Source organism: Camelina sativa, chromosome 9 (genome assembly GCF_030686135.1).
Source record: "Camelina sativa cultivar CO46 ecotype springtype chromosome 9, ASM3068613v1".
In the NCBI taxonomy this organism is placed as follows: domain Eukaryota; kingdom Viridiplantae; phylum Streptophyta; class Magnoliopsida; order Brassicales; family Brassicaceae; genus Camelina; species Camelina sativa.
The window spans coordinates 35,313,196-35,330,673 of record NC_141888.1 but is presented as its reverse complement, the minus strand read 5'-3'; the positions used below and the strand labels follow the sequence as shown (position 1 = coordinate 35,330,673).

General features: G+C 33.8%; 5 protein-coding genes, 1 long non-coding RNA gene and 1 other non-coding gene across 7 annotated transcripts; 5 read left to right on the top strand and 2 right to left on the bottom strand.

Moving 5' to 3' along the window:
* Positions 1-329: 329 nt before the first annotated feature.
* Positions 330-1,519, top strand: LOC104715836 (non-specific lipid transfer protein GPI-anchored 8-like). The gene is made up of 3 exons (XM_010433208.2): positions 330-851; positions 979-1,017; positions 1,318-1,519. Exons 1-3 carry the CDS (start codon positions 518-520, stop codon positions 1,401-1,403), a joined length of 459 nt encoding a protein of 152 aa, XP_010431510.1. The 5' UTR covers positions 330-517; the 3' UTR covers positions 1,404-1,519.
* Positions 1,520-2,246: 727 nt separating this feature from the next.
* Positions 2,247-3,559, top strand: LOC104712967 (nudix hydrolase 21, chloroplastic). Its single transcript, XM_010429978.3, has 2 exons — positions 2,247-2,873; positions 2,965-3,559. Exons 1-2 carry the CDS (start codon positions 2,674-2,676, stop codon positions 3,377-3,379), a joined length of 615 nt encoding a protein of 204 aa, XP_010428280.1. The 5' UTR covers positions 2,247-2,673; the 3' UTR covers positions 3,380-3,559.
* A 124-nt stretch (positions 3,560-3,683) lies between these two features.
* Positions 3,684-5,321, top strand: LOC104712966 (organelle RRM domain-containing protein 6, chloroplastic). The gene is made up of 4 exons (XM_010429977.3): positions 3,684-3,947; positions 4,678-4,746; positions 4,840-4,946; positions 5,057-5,321. The coding sequence occupies exons 1-4, from the start codon at positions 3,707-3,709 to the stop codon at positions 5,177-5,179; spliced, it is 540 nt and encodes a 179-aa protein (XP_010428279.1). The 5' UTR covers positions 3,684-3,706; the 3' UTR covers positions 5,180-5,321.
* Positions 5,322-5,746: 425 nt separating this feature from the next.
* LOC104712965 (uncharacterized) lies at positions 5,747-6,531 on the top strand. Its single transcript, XM_010429976.3, has one exon. It carries the CDS (start codon positions 5,837-5,839, stop codon positions 6,434-6,436), a length of 600 nt encoding a protein of 199 aa, XP_010428278.1. The 5' UTR covers positions 5,747-5,836; the 3' UTR covers positions 6,437-6,531.
* A 1,458-nt stretch (positions 6,532-7,989) lies between these two features.
* On the top strand, positions 7,990-9,499 carry LOC104712963 (mitogen-activated protein kinase kinase 9). Its single transcript, XM_010429975.3, has one exon. The coding sequence runs from the start codon at positions 8,317-8,319 to the stop codon at positions 9,259-9,261; it is 945 nt and encodes a 314-aa protein (XP_010428277.2). The 5' UTR covers positions 7,990-8,316; the 3' UTR covers positions 9,262-9,499.
* Positions 9,500-15,183: 5,684 nt separating this feature from the next.
* On the bottom strand, positions 15,184-16,237 carry LOC104712962 (uncharacterized). Its single transcript, XR_755563.3, has 2 exons — positions 16,026-16,237; positions 15,184-15,576 (listed from the first exon to the last, which is right to left on the bottom strand). It is a non-coding gene; the product is annotated as an uncharacterized LOC104712962 (long non-coding RNA).
* On the bottom strand, positions 15,749-15,849 carry LOC147939186 (small nucleolar RNA snoR109). The gene has a single exon (XR_015567715.1). It is a non-coding gene; the product is annotated as a small nucleolar RNA snoR109 (small nucleolar RNA).
* Positions 16,238-17,478: the final 1,241 nt, after the last annotated feature.

The window sequence follows — 17,478 nt, the reverse complement described above, 5'->3', positions numbered from 1 at the left end:
GGGTGATTAACATTCAGTCAATTTAATTCCAAATTCAGAATTTTTATTTTGTATTCGTTACTTCTCTCTACGCATTCAATATTATAATAAAAAATCAGGTAATATAAAAATCTACTAAATTGAGATAGAAAACTTACCCCCATGTTTGACTCTATTTAAACAAATTAATCATTTCTCTCTATATATAAGATAATATTATTATAACAAATCAGGTAATATAAAAAATCTACTAAATTGAGATACAAAACGTACCTCCATGTTTGATTCTCTTTAAAAAAATAAATCATTTCTCTCTATATAAAATATAATAATATTGTAACAAATCAGGTAATATAAAAAAATTTCAAAAATTGAGATACAAAGCTCACCTCCATGTGTGTCACCCTTTAAACAAATTTCATCAATTTCTCTCTATATATAAGATAATATTATTATTACTCAGCAAAACAAAAAAAACTTTTTTATTTTTTTTGAAAAAAAGAAAGAGTTTTCAAAACAAAACTTATCAACAACAAAAATGGGGATTACAAGAATCCTCAGCGTAGTCACCATCGTCAGCATCCTCTACTCCGTTCAAGTCACAGCGCAATTCTTCGGAGAAGTAGAAGAGGCAATGCGATGCGTGACAAAACTGTTGCCGTGCCAACCGTACATTCACTTGCCGATTCCTCCGTCGTCGTGGTGTTGCGCTCCGATGAAAGAGATCGCCGAGAAAGAGACGACGTGTCTGTGCGCCGCGGTCAACCATCCGGACATGCTCCGATTCATTGCACTCACAAAAGAGGCCGCTCTTAATCTCCTTAGTTCATGTGGTATTAATCATGATTTGTCAGTCTGCAACAAGACCAATGGTGGGTTTTTTTTCTTCTTCTTATAATCTCTAGCTAGATTTGTAATCTGAATATGAGATTGTTGTATCAATTTTGTAAGAGTCTATATGCGCTGTTCTGATATTTATGTTTTGTTTTCTTGATGAAGCTTCTTCGCCTGCTTCGTTGCCGGAAGCTGCGGCCAACGGTATGCATTTACGTACTTTCTCTGATGATACATCAATATTAAATTTTGGATTTGCTATTCCATTTAACATTTCATATATATTGCTTTGGTTTGATACAACACGAAAAAAATGTAAATTCTACAATTTGGAATTGTTACGTAGTATTTTTCTTTGTTTTTTTTTTTATAACATATATAGGCAGAATTTTTTCAATTCTTAGTATTCCAGTTTGAAAAGATATGATGAATTAATTAGTAGATTATATTTTGTCTTGATAAAGTAACTGATGTGCCTTCTTATTGAAACGGAGAATATTTCAGGAAGCAGCAAAAGAAATGCAGCTCTCGGAATCAGTTTTTGGGGATATAGCTTTGTATCTGCTTTTCTCGGGATGATCTTATTGTAATTTTTTTTTTCTCTTTGTTATTATCAGAAATATCCGTTTTATTTATGTTTCTTTTGAATTACCTGACCGAAAGAAATGTTGTTCAGTAATGGAATAATTTGTATCAGGTTTTCTAAGTTAGAAGTTGAAAAATTCTACTAGAGAATATAAAAAATGTGAAACACACAAATTATAAACCTCAAATGGATACCTACGGTAAATTATAGTTTTTGAAACCCTTTTGTTTCATTTTAAAAAATGTTGATTCTGAAATATTTTTCCATATATCTGTATAAATTTCAATTAATTAAAAAAAAAAAAACACAACAAATTTATAGTTTTTTTTTTTCTTTCGAAAATGTTGGTACTTAATAAAATAGTCTTACACCCATCTTCATATAATTTTGATAAGTCAGTTTTATGATATCTAATTAATATTCATATTCGGATAGAAGCCGTAAGAGCAAAAAAAAAAAAAATATGTCGAAAATCGAAATAGCCCTCATATTTTTTTTTTTTTTTTGTTCTAGAAGATGTAAAAGCAACAATAATATGTGGAAAAATAGCTCTCAAGTAGTTTCGTTTTAAAAGTCATCAAAGATATACTATTACATAATCCGTAAATACCGTGTTGGCACCAGCACGTGTACATGTTGTGTCGTGTGGGGAATACATAGAAGAAGAAGTAAACAGACAAAACGAGTCATTCCACTTGCTTTGCTTCTCCACGCGCATCTACGCTCCCACTCTCTTCTTCTTCTTCTTATCCCGCGTTCTTTGGTACTTCGGACTTTTGTTTCGTTCACATCAAAAAAAACTTTGATTAAATCATATGAATGAATGAGAGAGTATTGTTACTTTGTTAGCAGAGATTAGTATTTTATTAACCCCCGTTCTAATCTGGATTTTGTTTTTAAAAAAGCTTTGAAGAGTTGTCAACGTGAACTAAATTTCAAAACCGAATTAAAAAAAAAAAAAAAAAAAGTCAATTCAGTAACCGAATCAAAAGACCGGAATCTCTCGATTCCTTTAACCGAACTAATTGACGACCAAAAATGTAGTTGGAACGCATCAACCAAATATCTGAAGCGCGTGGCGACTTTTTTTTTTTTTTTTTTTCCAATATATAAAAAGAGCGTTCCACAAAAACCCAATCCTCATCACAAATCCACACATCTTTTCTCATCTTCGTCCTCCTCTCCTCAGAGACTCCTCCATCTTTGAATCGGAGATTGCGGCGGAGAGATAAAAAGAAAACATCAACAACAACAAAAAAATTAAAATAAAATAAATGACAGGAATCTATGTGTCTTTATTCATATCAAACTTTTCAAACGTAACATCGCACTTATCACCGACGTTTGATAACAACATCCCTTCCTCCAACAACTCCAAGAAGATCGCACCGATTGAGAAAGTCGTCTCTTTAGTCTCTCGAACCGGTCGAGATCTTCAACGTTACAGTACCTCAGGTCATCGCCAAGTCGTCGGGTATGTATATGTCTCCAATTTCCCAAAACCCTAATTTTCCTAATTTGGGGGTCTATAGGAATCTTATAGAAATTATTCGAACCTTGTGCAGATGTGTACCGTACAGATACAAGAAACATGGTGGTGGAGGAGAAAGAGAGATCGAAGTGCTTTTGATAAGTGCACAGAAGAAAGGGAAAGGTATGTTATTACCAAAAGGAGGTTGGGAGATTGATGAATCAATCGAAGAAGCTGCGTTGAGAGAGACGATCGAAGAAGCTGGTGTTACGGGACAGCTCGAAGAATCACTTGGGAAATGGCAATACAAAAGCAAAAGACATACAATGGTTCACGACGGTTACATGTTCCCTCTGCTTGTTAGTCAGCAGTTTGAGAAGTGGCCTGAAGCTGAATTCAGACAGCGGAGATGGGTTTCTTTGTCTGAAGCGATTGTGTTGTGTCAGAACTCGTGGATGAGGGAAGCTTTGGAAGCTTTTATTAACCGGAAATGTCAGACCAACGAATGAGAGAAGATAATGTTTAGCATATATGTGAAGTTTATTAGTCTTATGATTTGATTTGATTTGATTCATTCATTTTGTTAATAAAAGATTTAGGGTTTAGATTAAATCACTAATTGTTTTGAAACTTTGGCTTCACAACATGTGTAATGTGTACATATATAAGACTGGATCAATCTTCTTATAGTTCCTTGTTGTTAAACCGGTCTTTGTCTCAGTTTTAAGTTTTGTGTTATCAAACGAATATATGAAATACCAAAATTACCCTCAATAAATCAAAGTTTGTGTAAGTTGATGAGGGGATAGGGTCCGGCGAAGAAGAAGAGGGAAACAATGGCAGTAAGCTTAGGGAACGTCGTCGTTCCATCGTGTTCCGGAGATCGCCTCTTTAGATCTAACTTCTCGGCCGTATGCAGCGTCTCTTGCCGACGAATCAATGTCGGAACCCTCGTTATTTCGGCTCGCCGACGCCGTGATATTGGCGGGTTAATGGTTTCTAGCTGTATCTCTTCCGGTTCTTCTTCTTCTTCGTCGTCGTCTTCCTCTGGGCCAAAGACGAAACTCTTTGTCAGTGGTAAGTTAATGTTTCCAGTTTCTTCATCTGCTTTTCACTGTGGATACATTGAGAGCAACCTTGTGATTGACTGACTACTTTATAAACTTAGAATATATCTCCAAAACCTTTAGAGCGGGCACATTTGGTGGAGCTAGCTTGTCACCAATGATATATTAGTTAACGATGTTAGCTGTTTATAATCTTGCGTTGGGAGTGTAAAATTGAAAGGAATGACAAACTTGTTTGGAGGGTGTAAAGCCTTTCAATTTGTTGTGTTTTAGCCTGAGTAGTGGGTTTTAGAGAGATTGTCTCAGTGTGGGGAATGTCTCTGTTTGGTTCCTTTCAGGAATAGGCCTGAACCAGAGACAATTAGAGTTACTCTTTTTATATGTTGCAGTGTTTGTACCCAAGAAATTGTCAGATTTGTTGTAAAAGCAGGAATGATTTTTGGTTGATGTAGAATGAATGGGTGTCAAGTTCTGATGACCTGAGGAGATTGATTGATATCTTTCTTTCTTTCTTGTGTTTGTTTCCATCATTCGTTTGTGGTATCACTCAATGTTGTATATAAGCTTCTTCTATATGTAAAGTTGAATCGTGGTGAATTAGAGCTTTAGACAAGGCCAAAAAAAGAGAGAGCAGTGTTAAATGCTCTTTTATCCGTTTATTCACTTTTCAACTCTCTGCTTTCACCACATGAGACTTGAACTTCGAGTAATATGGACTTGACTTTGATTGTTTTGCACAGGGCTTTCTTTCCGCACTACTGAAGATACCTTACGAGATACTTTTGAACAGTTTGGCAAGCTTATACACAGTAAGCATACAAAGCTCCCCTTTTGTTCCACTTCTGTCCAATTATTACAAACTGTGTAACTTATGTTCTTGGTTGTGTCCTCACCCCGTGTAGTGAACTTGGTGATGGATAAGGTAGCTAATAGACCAAAAGGTTTTGCTTTCCTAAGGTATGACACAGAGGAGGAGGCTATGAAAGCTATTGAAGGGATGCACGGAAAGGTACATAGCTCAACATCATAGTCTTGTCTTCTCACTCTTAAAATCGTTTACCTGGTGTGATTGAGAACAAAAGGGGTTAATCGCAAATTCTGATTTTGGTGTTTATACAGTTTTTGGATGGAAGGGTTATATTCGTGGAGGAAGCTAAAACCAGATCAGATATCTCCAGAGGTAAACCCAGACCAGAGTACCCCAAACCTCAATCCAAACCTCGCACTTTTCGTACGTGGTAGCTGTTTTGAATATGTCTTCATACTGTGTAATGATTTGTAAAATTTTGGTGTACTTTTTCTGATTAATGTCACTGGTCATCTCCTACCAAGTTTTTCCCAAGGGGAAAATAGTCCTACCTAAAGTAACATTTTATGTCAAAAATGCATAACATAGCTTCCAAAACAAATGGTAAATAAATTTCCCTTACTTAGGATTAATTGTACAGTTTGTGATACAAAATAATTCAAATCAAAATTAGGGTTTACTTAATACCTATTCCTTTCGGGATCTACCGGTTTGTGTTAATTATTTTGGTCCAAACAAATATATTGTAATTTAGGATATAGTTTTTTACTTTCAAGAATTATTAAAAAAAAAAAAAAAAAAATCTTTGCGTATTTATCTATTTACACACAACTGCTTTTTGAACAGAAGTGATGTAATGTAAAAGAAGTTTCCTTTTTACTTTTTTCCATATCCGAGTTAAAATTTTCCAATTTTTTTCAAGGTTTTCCTTTTCCTTATGCGAGATGTATCAATCTAGTCTCTTTATATAACTTAAGAGTTTCAAAAGCCAGATTAAAAGTTTCATAATCTCCCTGACTCTCAATTTGATATTGTCTCTCTCTCGTAATCCCTTCTTAGATTTCATATTTGGTTTCACACGAAAACGAAACATGGCGATAGAGAAACAACAAGAGATTAACGAGTCGCAGATCGGACTCACCTTGTTCTCCAAGCAACGTCGTAATAAGACCGACAACGATAAACTCTGCTTCGTCGATTCTCCGACATTCAACTCCTCGAGATCGCTTCCTTCTACTGATGCAATCATCATCATCGATGACGATGACGATGAGGATGTAACCCTAGAGCCGAAGAAGAAGAAGCGGAGATTAGGGTCTTGGTGGGAGAACGTCGAAGCATTCGACGAATTAATGTGCGTGGTCAAGGGGGCACCGAAAGCGAAGGAAGACAATGATGTTGCATCAAGAGCGGATTCGTGTTCTTCTACTACTGATCTTAGCGAGACGAAGACGGAGAAGAAGAACGACGATGAGATATCACTTCCGAAGAAGAAGAAGAACGACGAAAGCGTCGGTGAGATCAGTACTACTACGAGGAATAAGAAGGATTATGAACACGTGACCCTTGAGGATTTAGAAGTTTCGATGGAAGATCTCAAGAGTATCCCATGGGAATCGTTTGATACGACATGGGAGATTAGGTCGGATCCATGGCTTAGTGGCTACACGGAAGACTTTGTCTCTCTTTAATTCAATTTACTTTTCCACTTTAATTGCTTCCTTTTGGTCTTTCGTTTGTTTTTCATTCTGCGTTTTAGTTTCGTAAATCGAAAATTCTTGACAAAAGACAAACTTTTTTTTTCTAATTCTTGTTCCGTCGATTCTTTTATGTAAACCAAACATCTACCAGAGTGGTATAATTAGCAATATATATTTCATCTACATGAAAGAATTAAGTTCCAACTTGCGACTCTAAATCACCACTGTAGTTATTAACTTATTATAACCTCATGAATAATCTATCTCATCATGATTATACATAAACAAACTTTTTTTTGTTTTGATCATACATAAATAAATAAACACTCATTGAATTATAGTAAAGTGACAATAGAAATTAATAAGATACTGTACTATAAAAGCCCATTCTAATAATGATTGTCAATCAGCCAATCTATATTATAAGAAAAAGAAAAAAGTTCCAAAAAAACATTAAGTTGAACCAAACATATCGAAATTAAACGGGTAAGAGCCCATCAAGCCCAAGTAGAATCTAAATGAGATCCCGATTGATTATGTTGCTATTAATTAGGTTATCTTTTTTTTTTTTTTTGTTAATTAGGTTATCTTATGAAAGTTGAAGACATAAAATCACAATTTCATTAAAAATAATATATATATATACAAATATTAGATTGTAACGTACCCTATATAACATGTGTTGTCGACAAGCGTGGAACAGATGTCTGGTTAATAATTTTTTAAAAACAAATGTGTAATTAAAATATCAGTAAGCATGTGCTTAATAAATAGACACATGCACTAGACATGCTAAATGCATATATGGGCACGAATAAAAAAAAACACCAACCAAAATATTCAAATATATCCAACGTTTTCAAGTTTCGACCTCTTTAACAAAGTTTAAATTCGTGTCAACCAGTGTAAATGTTTACACTTTTAGTATAGTATAAGTAGTAACTTAAGTTTATATGCTAAATATAATTTTCTTTTAAAATATCTGTCAAAAACTATGTATAAAAAATACCAACAAACTTTACTCTGATTCGTACTTTCGAATTTGGTGTGCGGATTTAATATTATGATTTTCAAATTTTTGTGGAGGTGTTATAAGGCATGTGCATGAATAATACACACACCTGCCTGACACATGCATAGAATAAAGGCTAAATCCCTATATACAATAAAAAAAAAAAAAACTCATCGTAAATCTGATGTGTCCTCAAAGATCTTATCTGAATCTAACAACTTAGTAATAATAGTCACAGAATAATTAGCAAAAAGATGCCAAACATTTGAATTTGATGGCCTCAGAAAATCAACCAGATGGCTGTTAGAAGCTATTCCACGTTGGCCTAAACTTCTTTGGTCGTTCTCATCTTCACACTTTACATTTCTCATAAAGTATTGTTATCATTTATTAATGTACCACTACTACTGAATTAGTTACCGTTATTAGTCGCCCAAATCTTTCAACTTCCATTAACTTTTTTTAGGCACCCACCTTAATTATGGTTTATTAACTACTATAGAATAAATGATTACGATTAGGATTAGAGTCCTTTTCAATTTCTAATTCCATGATATATACTAAAATTTACAGTCTGATGCAATTAACCACGTGCGTAATCAAAACACTCACACACAAGTTGCATTTTTAACGATATTATACATTCAGAAAGAAAAAAACAAAAACACAAAAAAGTTTCCACTTCAAGATAAGAAGAAATTAAATTAAGTAATGTTCACCTTCACCTTCCTCGTAGTCTCCTCTCCTCACACTCATTAAAAAGACTTTGAAATAAAATCAAAAAATCATATAAACTCTCTGAAGCTTCTCTTAATTCTCAGAATCATCATCATCATCATCACTTTCTTCTTCTTCGCATATGGCTTTGGTTCGTGAACGTCGTCAGCTAAATCTCCGCCTTCCTCTTCCTCCGATCTCCGACCGCCGCTTCTCCGTCACCTCCTCCTCCTCCTCCTCCGTCGTCGCTGCTGCTACCTCCACCTCCGCAGCAGCTGCAAGTGATCTCGAGAGACTCAACGTACTCGGATGCGGAAACGGAGGGATCGTTTACAGAGTCCGTCACAAGAACACGTCTGAGATCTACGCTTTGAAAACCGTCAACGGAGACATGGATCCTGTTTTCACTAGACAGCTGATGCGAGAGATGGAGATCCTCCGACGTACTGATTCTCCCTACGTCGTTAAATGTCACGGGATCTTCGAGAAACCGGTCGTCGGAGAAGTCTCGATTCTGATGGAGTACATGGACGGAGGAACTTTAGAATCTCTACGCGGTGCCGTGACGGAGAAGAAACTCGCAGGGTTCGCTAAACAGATCTTGAAAGGTTTAAGCTATCTACACGCTCTCAAGATCGTTCACCGTGATATCAAACCGGCGAATCTGCTTCTCAACTCGAGAGACGAAGTTAAAATCGCTGATTTTGGAGTTAGCAAGATCTTGGTACGGTCGTTGGATTCGTGCAACTCATATGTAGGGACTTGTGCTTACATGAGTCCGGAGAGATTTGATTCGGAATCTTCTTCCGGTGGGGTTAGCTCGGATATATACGCCGGAGATATATGGAGCTTTGGGTTGATGATGCTTGAGCTTCTCGTTGGTCATTTTCCTTTGCTTCCGCCGGGGCAGAGACCTGACTGGGCGACGTTGATGTGCGCTGTGTGTTTTGGAGAACCGCCGAGAGCTCCCGAGGGATGTTCGGAAGAGTTTAGGAGTTTTGTTGAGTGTTGTCTACGTAAAGATTCGAGTAAGAGATGGACGGCGCCCCAGCTTCTTGCTCATCCTTTTCTCCGGGAAGATCTTTGATTCGATTCTTTTTTTGTTTAAAACATAAACTTAGAAAAAAAAAAAAGAATCTGGAATCTTGAATTCGAATATTAGATTTAATTTTTGTAGAGTTTACTGGAGATATATTTATTATGATGGTAATGTTTTTTTTTTGTACATACAGAATTATATACTCCAGATTTTAGGGGAATTAATCGTTCTTGTAAGAACCCCAAGTAACATCATCATAATCAAATTATGTCCTTCATTAATTCAATCGTTGATGTACATAAGTTTTGGTAATCTTTAACTAATACTCTCTTTTCTCCCCAAAATAACATATAGATAGACCCCAACGGAATCACATATTAATCCAAAAGGTAATATAGTCACTCTTGACAGGTGTAGCATATGTGAATAATAATAAAAATTTCAGATATTTTTAGTAGTAGTACTCTTGAATGTGTTGTGTAATGCTTGGCGAATCACATAATCATCAGTTCTTTATTTTGTATTTCATGTTTAAATTTCTCCTTGTTATTACTAAAATATTCACAAAATCAAATCCCTTTTTGTGGAATGATTTAGTTAAAAAAAAAAATTATTTTGTGGGAAAACAAAAATGCAATAAAGCACGTTTCAGAAAAAAAAAAAAAACAAAATGGAGGCGGCCGAAGTTTAAAATATTCAAGTTAACAAAAAAAAAAGAAAAAAAAAAACCCAACTACGACTTAATAATAATTATAGCCTCATAGGGGTCTCCACCACTTGCTTGAGCAACAATCTGAGTTTGGTTTGATGTTCGTCGAAAATTCGGATGGTTTTTTTGTTTAGGTAGTGGAAGAGTTGATAACAACAATTTATTTTTATTTATTTTTTTGGCTTTCTACTTACTTATTACATCAGTATTAATATGATATAAATAATGAATTGTGACATACTGGCTTACGTTAGCATTGATGAATCACTAAGAAAAGTCTTTAGGTGTCACTCTTGAGTGTGACAAAGAAAATAAAAAGGAGGTCACGCCTTGACTTGATAGTTTTGTTTTATGTGGGTCGTCAATTGTATGTAAAATAAATAGGAGGTCGCCCAACGTTCCAAATTGGTTTCTTGGATTTTTTTTTTTTAAATTGGTTTCTTAGATTCTGACTTTATCTCCGGCATAGTTTTTTTAGTGACAACGAAGACGGTTTCCAAAATTCCAAGAAACTTGAGTATGATATAAGGGATGCCAAACAATCCCAACTACAAGTGCTTTTTATTCTCCAAAATGACTGAGAGACAAACCCGATTGTTTAGAGAAACTAAGGCTCATAAATTCCCATAGAGTGTAAAGACAATGCATCTCCACAACCGTGACAATTATATCTAAATAAACTCTCTAGAGCCACAAATAACAGCAACATAATAATAATAAACAAATTAGTGGTTATACTAGTTTTATCCTTTGTCATTACCCAAATTCAAATTTTGCTAATGAGAGAGAAAGAGAGCCACCTTGGGAAATAAGGCAGAGGTGTGGAGTAGACAATAAGCAGGCAATAGACAATAGAAGAGCTCGGAGATTGACCTTATACCCCAAGTGAGAAGATAAAAGATAAGCCAAGCTTTGTCTACTCCACACCTCTACCTTGTTCGAAGATCTTTGATTCGATTTTTTTTTACATAAAACAGAAACTTAAAAAAAAAAAGAATCTGGAATCTTAAAATTCAAATATTATATTTAATTTTTGTAGAGTTTAATGTAGGTTTTAGGGGAACTAATCGTTTTTGTAAGAACCCGAAAGTAAGTAACATCATTATTCCTCTTCAAAGAGTAATCAAATTATGTTCTTTGGTACTCCTATTAGTATTCATTAATTCAATCATTGATGTACATAAGTTTTGGTAATCTTTATAACTATTTTATATACTTGCTCTATTTTCCCCAAAATAACATATAGATAGACGACCCCAACAGAACCGTACTAGACCAAAAAAGAATAATAGTCACTCTGGACAACAAGAATCATATTAAATCAGATATCTTAATAGGGTATTATATATTGTAGCTAGCATGTTGTGTCATGCATGGTGAATCAAAAAAATTAATAATCATCAGTCCTTTTTTTTATAGTTCATGTTTTAATCTCTCCTTGTATTGTAGTAAAATATTCACTAAATCAAATTTCTTTGGAAATCATTTCTAATTTTCATAAATTTGTTTTACAATGTATATATATCATCATTTTAATAACCATTACAGGTTTATCACGCTACATTATTAATGTGAAATCCTATAAGCTGACAAAATAACGAAGCTCATTGGCGACAATCTAAATGAATATTGCAAACTAATGTACCCAAAACTATTTAATATTTTATTAACGATTCCTTTTTGTGGGATAATTGTTTAGTTATTTATTTCCTTTTTGTGGAAAAACAAAAATGCAATAAAGCACATATCAAAAAGCAAAAAGGAGCTCCTACAAAAAAATAAATAAAACAAAATTGAGATGCTGACGTTTAAAATATTGAAGTAAAAGAAAAAAAAAAAAGAAAAAATATCCAATTACGACTTAATATGGGTCTCCACCCGTTGCTTGAGCAACAATTTGAGCTTTGATGTTCTTCGAAATTTTGGGTGGTTTGTTTAGCAAGTAAAATAGTTGTTGATAACAACACTTTTTGTTATTTTGCTTCCTACTTACATATATCACAAAATAAATAATGAATTTGTGAATATTGGTTTACGTTAGCATTGATGAATCACTAAAAAATTTTTTTACATATTCAATAATTTGTACGAAAATATCTCTTAAAAATCATTTTCTTTGAATTTTAAAAATTAGGATTATTTCGCATTCTCCTATACAACCGAAGACAAATCATTCATGAATCAAAATCAAGATAAACAAAAACAAAATTCAGAATAACTTCAAAATATGATTATTTGATATGATAAATAAAAAATTGACTATAAAATACACACCTATCAAGCAAGCAGTTATCTATATCTATCAACTAGCAAAATTGACTACAAAAAACTTCAAAAGACTCATTCTTCTTTCTACGCTTTTGCTTCTTCTCTGATGATTCTTTGGACTCTGACGTTCTCTTACCTTTCAGATCCACCGCCTCCTCTTCCGCCGTAATCGCTATCCTTTTCTTTTCTTTTTCTCCAATTGATATCAACGCTTCGGTCTTCAGTGGCTCATGGCGACTGGGTCTTAGGGTTTATTATCATCGTCCGGTTAAATCTCTTTTTCCTTTTTTTTTTTTAAATATTCATCCGATGTGTCCGCTTTTAATTAAATACTATTTTCTTAATAATATTACTAATATGTATTTTAAAAGTGTTTTTTTTAACTTGAATTTGTAACAGTTGTCAAAACTTTGTAACATCAAATGATTAGTTTTAAATTTTACTGTTAGTAGTTTTATATTTTGAGCTTATTATTATTATTTTTTATTTTTTCCGTAAATGAATTCCTCTCTTTTGAAAAATATAAAACTATTATATGTCTATGACGTATAAATTATCAACAAATATATGCAGATGTAGGTAAAAAGACTTGAAATGTCATTAATCAATAGCCAGCAACACATACAGTAAAATTTTACCGCTGTCACCAAAATAATTAAATAATATTTACACATGTCTTTAATAATAATTTTGTATTGTACAATGGCTAATCAAAGCTAAAAATAAATTAATAAATCTTCGCAACTGATAATATTCTATCTTCTATTATCAAATTGATTATATATATGCACCTATTTTATCAAAGATTCTATAGAGTTTAGCTAAACGAATACAATATCCTTTCTGTTGATTTCTATGGCATAACGTAAACGTACCGACAAAGAGTCTTTGTTTTATGAGAGAACTAGAGGCTATTCCACACTACGCGCGGTCTTTTGTAAGAATTTATGTGTGGATTTTGTTTTTAGTATTTGTATTTTCAGAATTACTAAATAAAGTTCACGTAGCTATAGTTGACAAAGCAATTTACCTACCAAATTGTTTTTTTTTAATCTTCTAGATTTATTATGACAATTCCTTCTAGTCCTAATAGATTTAGGTAGTGAATGGTAGCAGTTAAGCGGGACGGAATTTGACTGTTGCGGGACGGATCAAACAAAATACACCAATCACACAAATATGTGATATTTGTAGAAAAACGCACTAACACAATATATAATATATAAATAATAAAAATACATAGATTTTGTTTGTTTTTCTCTACAAAAAGCGGTGCGGTCTACCCACATCAAAAGAGCAGAGGGTAGAAGTGTAAGTGCGGTTTTCAATTGTTTTTTTATTTGTAAAAATATTCTTTAATATGTATATGTAAAAAAAATCTTTAATATGCACTCTTTGTTATCTTTTTCATAATTCAATAATTTAGTTGTGTAACGCAAGTAAATATTTCATCAATCATAAATTATTATATACTATTTAATTTTTCTAACCGCACTTATCCCGCAAATATATTTCTTCCATCTAAACCGCAGTTGAACCGTACCGCACTGTCAAATCGTTTGTCCCGCACAACCAAATCCGCTGTCACCATTCGGACCCTCAGTACATAAATTCTTGCTCCATACTCATTTCCTGCTCCATGCTCTTGATAAAAACCTCCGCATCACTGGAGATCTTCTATAAATTTGCCTTTTTAAATCTGCACAATTAATAAATCTGCACCAGACCTCATGGTGTAGAAGCATTGATGAACCCTAGGCCAACCACTGGGCCAAGGGGCTTCTTCCCTACCAAATTGTTAAATCTCTAAAACATCTACAAACTTATCTATGAAAAATATATGGTACGTCACATCTGAAAAATGATAATATGATATGTCGGCCTAATGGAAAAATGTGCGATGTCATACTTCTAACTCTTACAAAGTGTGATAAGGAAAAGAGATTTTAATGTTTACACCATTTTTTAAATAATTACCCTTTGAAGAATTTCATTGGAGCACTATACGTTGACTACAACGACAAAATCACAACGAAAACGTACTGATAGCTCTTTATAGGTAGTTAAAGTATAGTCTATTATAGAACATAATTCAACATATTCAATCATTGTGCTCCATAACATAATTCTAAGACCCAAAGAGAAGAAGAGCTTGACCTCAAAATTACTGTAGTTGTGGTCCTTGTGGAATACAACACTGGTGAATAAAGAGGGCATTTACATTAACGTTCTTTAAAAGCTTAAGCTTCATTATACTTGATAGTTAATCTTTAGTGTTTGATAGTTAATTTCACAAGATAATATTGATACAATTTGCATTCATTTTTTTTTAATGTTCCTTTTTGTCTTTATGTTCATAGCCTGGCTGGAAATAAGTGAGCAAGTTAAAAAGGATATTAACGAAGAACCTTTACAGAGTTGGATTTGAACAATATGTTGTCTTGTGTTTAAAAAATATTAGGGAACATGATAGCTTCAAGGTTGTACCCATATAGTAACGGAGGTAGTAGTTAATTCAAAGTTAGATGACTGTTTCAGCAAATGTTTTGATAACATAACATACACAGGTGTGCGCGTAGCATATTTGAATAAAATATATACATATGATACGAAACTATAGCAGAATTTTGGATCTCAATTCTTATTGTTATATAGCCACTCTCGTTATTAGCTTAGCTTAACCCAAGTGTAAGCTCATTATTAACTCCCAAACTACTCCAAATATAGCTACAACGTGTTGTACCATAAGCTCTTGATCACAGATGTAGAGATTACTCCAAATCACGGATGTATGATAACTACTGACTAAACAACCCTCTAGTGAAACCGAAGAGAATAGACTACCAGCATCATGATTATATAATCAAACTCTATGCAACAATTAGTTCCAAGTTGAGGGAAAAATAATCCATGAGATGCCATGATCATTAATATAAACAGTAACTTGTCAAAGAGTAAATCAAGTTATCGACTGTAACTTGTAAAAGAGTTAATCATCACAATAAAAGAGTTATTCATTAATATGGTTGCATTATATATAAGATTTGAGAGCCAAAATTTTCCCCAATCGAAGATTTCTAGGAATTGAAATCACCATACAGTCAAGATAAAATTATAAAATGAAGAACAAAAATCACCTAACAAAAATGGATGCTTTGGGAGTGAATCCTTTGACAAATCTCTCCAATAAGTTGGATGTGACTATGGTGACTTTGACCCGAAGGCAAGAAAATACTAAGCCTAAGTCACATAGCAAAGGAGAATTATGCAAATAATGGAATTAAGTCGTTTGGAAAGCAGGATTTAAGCAATAGGGGAAGACAATAAAAGAATGTGCGTGAGTCTCTTCTCTACATCCTTCTACACCGTCACATATGTTGAAAACACTTCCATGTAGTATAACAAAATAGAAGAAGCAACCAGATTAAGAAATAAGCATAGAGTATATTGTTTTTCAATAGCAGCAGCTCGATCAAAATTTTAATAAAACAATCTGGGATTATCGAAAATATTGCATACGAAACCTTACCTTTTTTTTTGGTTTAGCATTAAAACAACAGATGTAAGAAACTCGGTAAGCAGATGAATCGACCGGAGAGATCTAAATCTCTCTCGCGACCACCGGCCAAATAGCTTCTTAATTAATCTAGCTACAGCCCTATTTTTTGGTAAATTCAATTCAAGAGTAGGGGTATCGAATCCAACCCTTCTCTCGGTACAATGTAGCCCCAAATTATAAGACTAAAACTCTAGTCAGATAAACACTAAAACTATAGACCTAGCCGTCATATGAAAGAGATGATGCATAACCTAACCTTGTTAAAGGGAAAGTTACCTGAACTTGGAAGATGAAGGGCCGATGGAGGTAAGGCAATCACTGAATCACATATGGAACTGGTCATTCTGGGTTTTATAGAGGAAGTACATGACGCTTCTGCTTCAATTCACAGTTTAAGATGTCGTTTGGATTTAGAGTAGGGAGAGAAAGAGTTTCTAGAAGGTTATCACACGATTTTGTGAAAACTAATCCAGTTAAAGAGCTGATGTGGCAAGATTTTAGGATGGTAGATTTTTGCTGAGGTGGATAGGTTAAGAGGGCTCAAATTTGTCCCTTTTATTAGTAGTAATTTCTACCCTGAATAATAACGGGTCCTAATAACGGGCCACAGGCCTAAATTATTATGGGCCGATGAATTACTTATTTTTAGAGAAAAAGGAAAATAAAATGGTAACTCTCAAAGAGAGGAAGATCGAACGCGGAACCTCACTATTGAACTCTCGATCACAGGCCAACTCGGCTACTGACATATTTGTGAAAATTGTCCGCTCAATTTATTTAACGGTCACAAGCATGTGCTTCATCAGGCCGGTATCAAGTCTTAATCCTTGTAAAAAGTTTAATAATTGGACAATCTGATTGAATTAAAATTAAAATTTTCAGCCGGATTGTAAATATTCTTTTACATTTCTTATAACTTTATCAATTAAAAGTATTTATTTTTCATTTTAATAACTGTAGATGGGGAGAATATCATATGACACCACCAACGACGCTTTATTTAATAAGCTCTCTCAATTACATCCTAAAAATCTCCATTATCCTTCATAGGCCAGCGATATAAGTTCATCCCATCAATGTATTTGCCGATCATGAACAAACGAGTATGTTCCAACGGGGGTTAGTGGACGTTTGAAAAATCCACTAAGAGATACTGCGGTATTTTGTGCTCTAGCAAAGGCCACAACCCAACACTCATATATGATATATGATATATGATATATCAAACAAAAAAATATAACCTAATAAGTAAATATTTTTTTTTTATATTAGTGAGATATAATTTCTGAACCATATCGGCAAACAACTTGATATAAAACAATAATTTTATATCTCATAATGTCATAACCAAGATGCAAAGCACGTGAGGAGGATCCTTTCGAAACTTTTTTGCCTCTTAACTTAAACTAGATTTTAATTATTTGTACAAAAAACGATATTCTCAAAATTCTATCATGTTTACGGCAGCGAGTGACCATGCTAGAATACTTCGAAAACTTCTCATAACCCTGGCTTGACATACTGTCCCTCCCAGAATGTATATTCTTCGAAAATGATTAAAATTTCTTTTAATACTGTTTGTACCGGGGATTGCACAACACTAAGTAAATAAAAATTTTTGGGGAAAGAGTGAAGCTGGTTCTTTTATTAACGATAAAATCGTGAGGTCATCACTAACAAGAATCAAGATTGAGCTCGTCAGTTCACAGGAGAACTAACAAGCCAATAA

Excerpts from the sequence above, each read along its gene's own strand:
- LOC104715836 (XM_010433208.2), top strand. The coding sequence starts at position 518 with ATGGGGATTACAAGAATCCTCAGCGTAGTCACCATCGTCAGCATCCTC. Across the intron at positions 852-978 it reads AGTCTGCAACAAGACCAATG|CTTCTTCGCCTGCTTCGTTG; the intron begins GTGGGTTTTTTT and ends TTCTTGATGAAG. Across the intron at positions 1,018-1,317 it reads GCCGGAAGCTGCGGCCAACG|GAAGCAGCAAAAGAAATGCA; the intron begins GTATGCATTTAC and ends AGAATATTTCAG.
- LOC104712967 (XM_010429978.3), top strand. The coding sequence starts at position 2,674 with ATGACAGGAATCTATGTGTCTTTATTCATATCAAACTTTTCAAACGTA. Across the intron at positions 2,874-2,964 it reads GGTCATCGCCAAGTCGTCGG|ATGTGTACCGTACAGATACA; the intron begins GTATGTATATGT and ends AACCTTGTGCAG.
- LOC104712966 (XM_010429977.3), top strand. The coding sequence starts at position 3,707 with ATGGCAGTAAGCTTAGGGAACGTCGTCGTTCCATCGTGTTCCGGAGAT. Across the intron at positions 3,948-4,677 it reads GACGAAACTCTTTGTCAGTG|GGCTTTCTTTCCGCACTACT; the intron begins GTAAGTTAATGT and ends TGTTTTGCACAG. Across the intron at positions 4,947-5,056 it reads TTGAAGGGATGCACGGAAAG|TTTTTGGATGGAAGGGTTAT; the intron begins GTACATAGCTCA and ends GTGTTTATACAG.
- LOC104712965 (XM_010429976.3), top strand. The coding sequence starts at position 5,837 with ATGGCGATAGAGAAACAACAAGAGATTAACGAGTCGCAGATCGGACTC.
- LOC104712963 (XM_010429975.3), top strand. The coding sequence starts at position 8,317 with ATGGCTTTGGTTCGTGAACGTCGTCAGCTAAATCTCCGCCTTCCTCTT.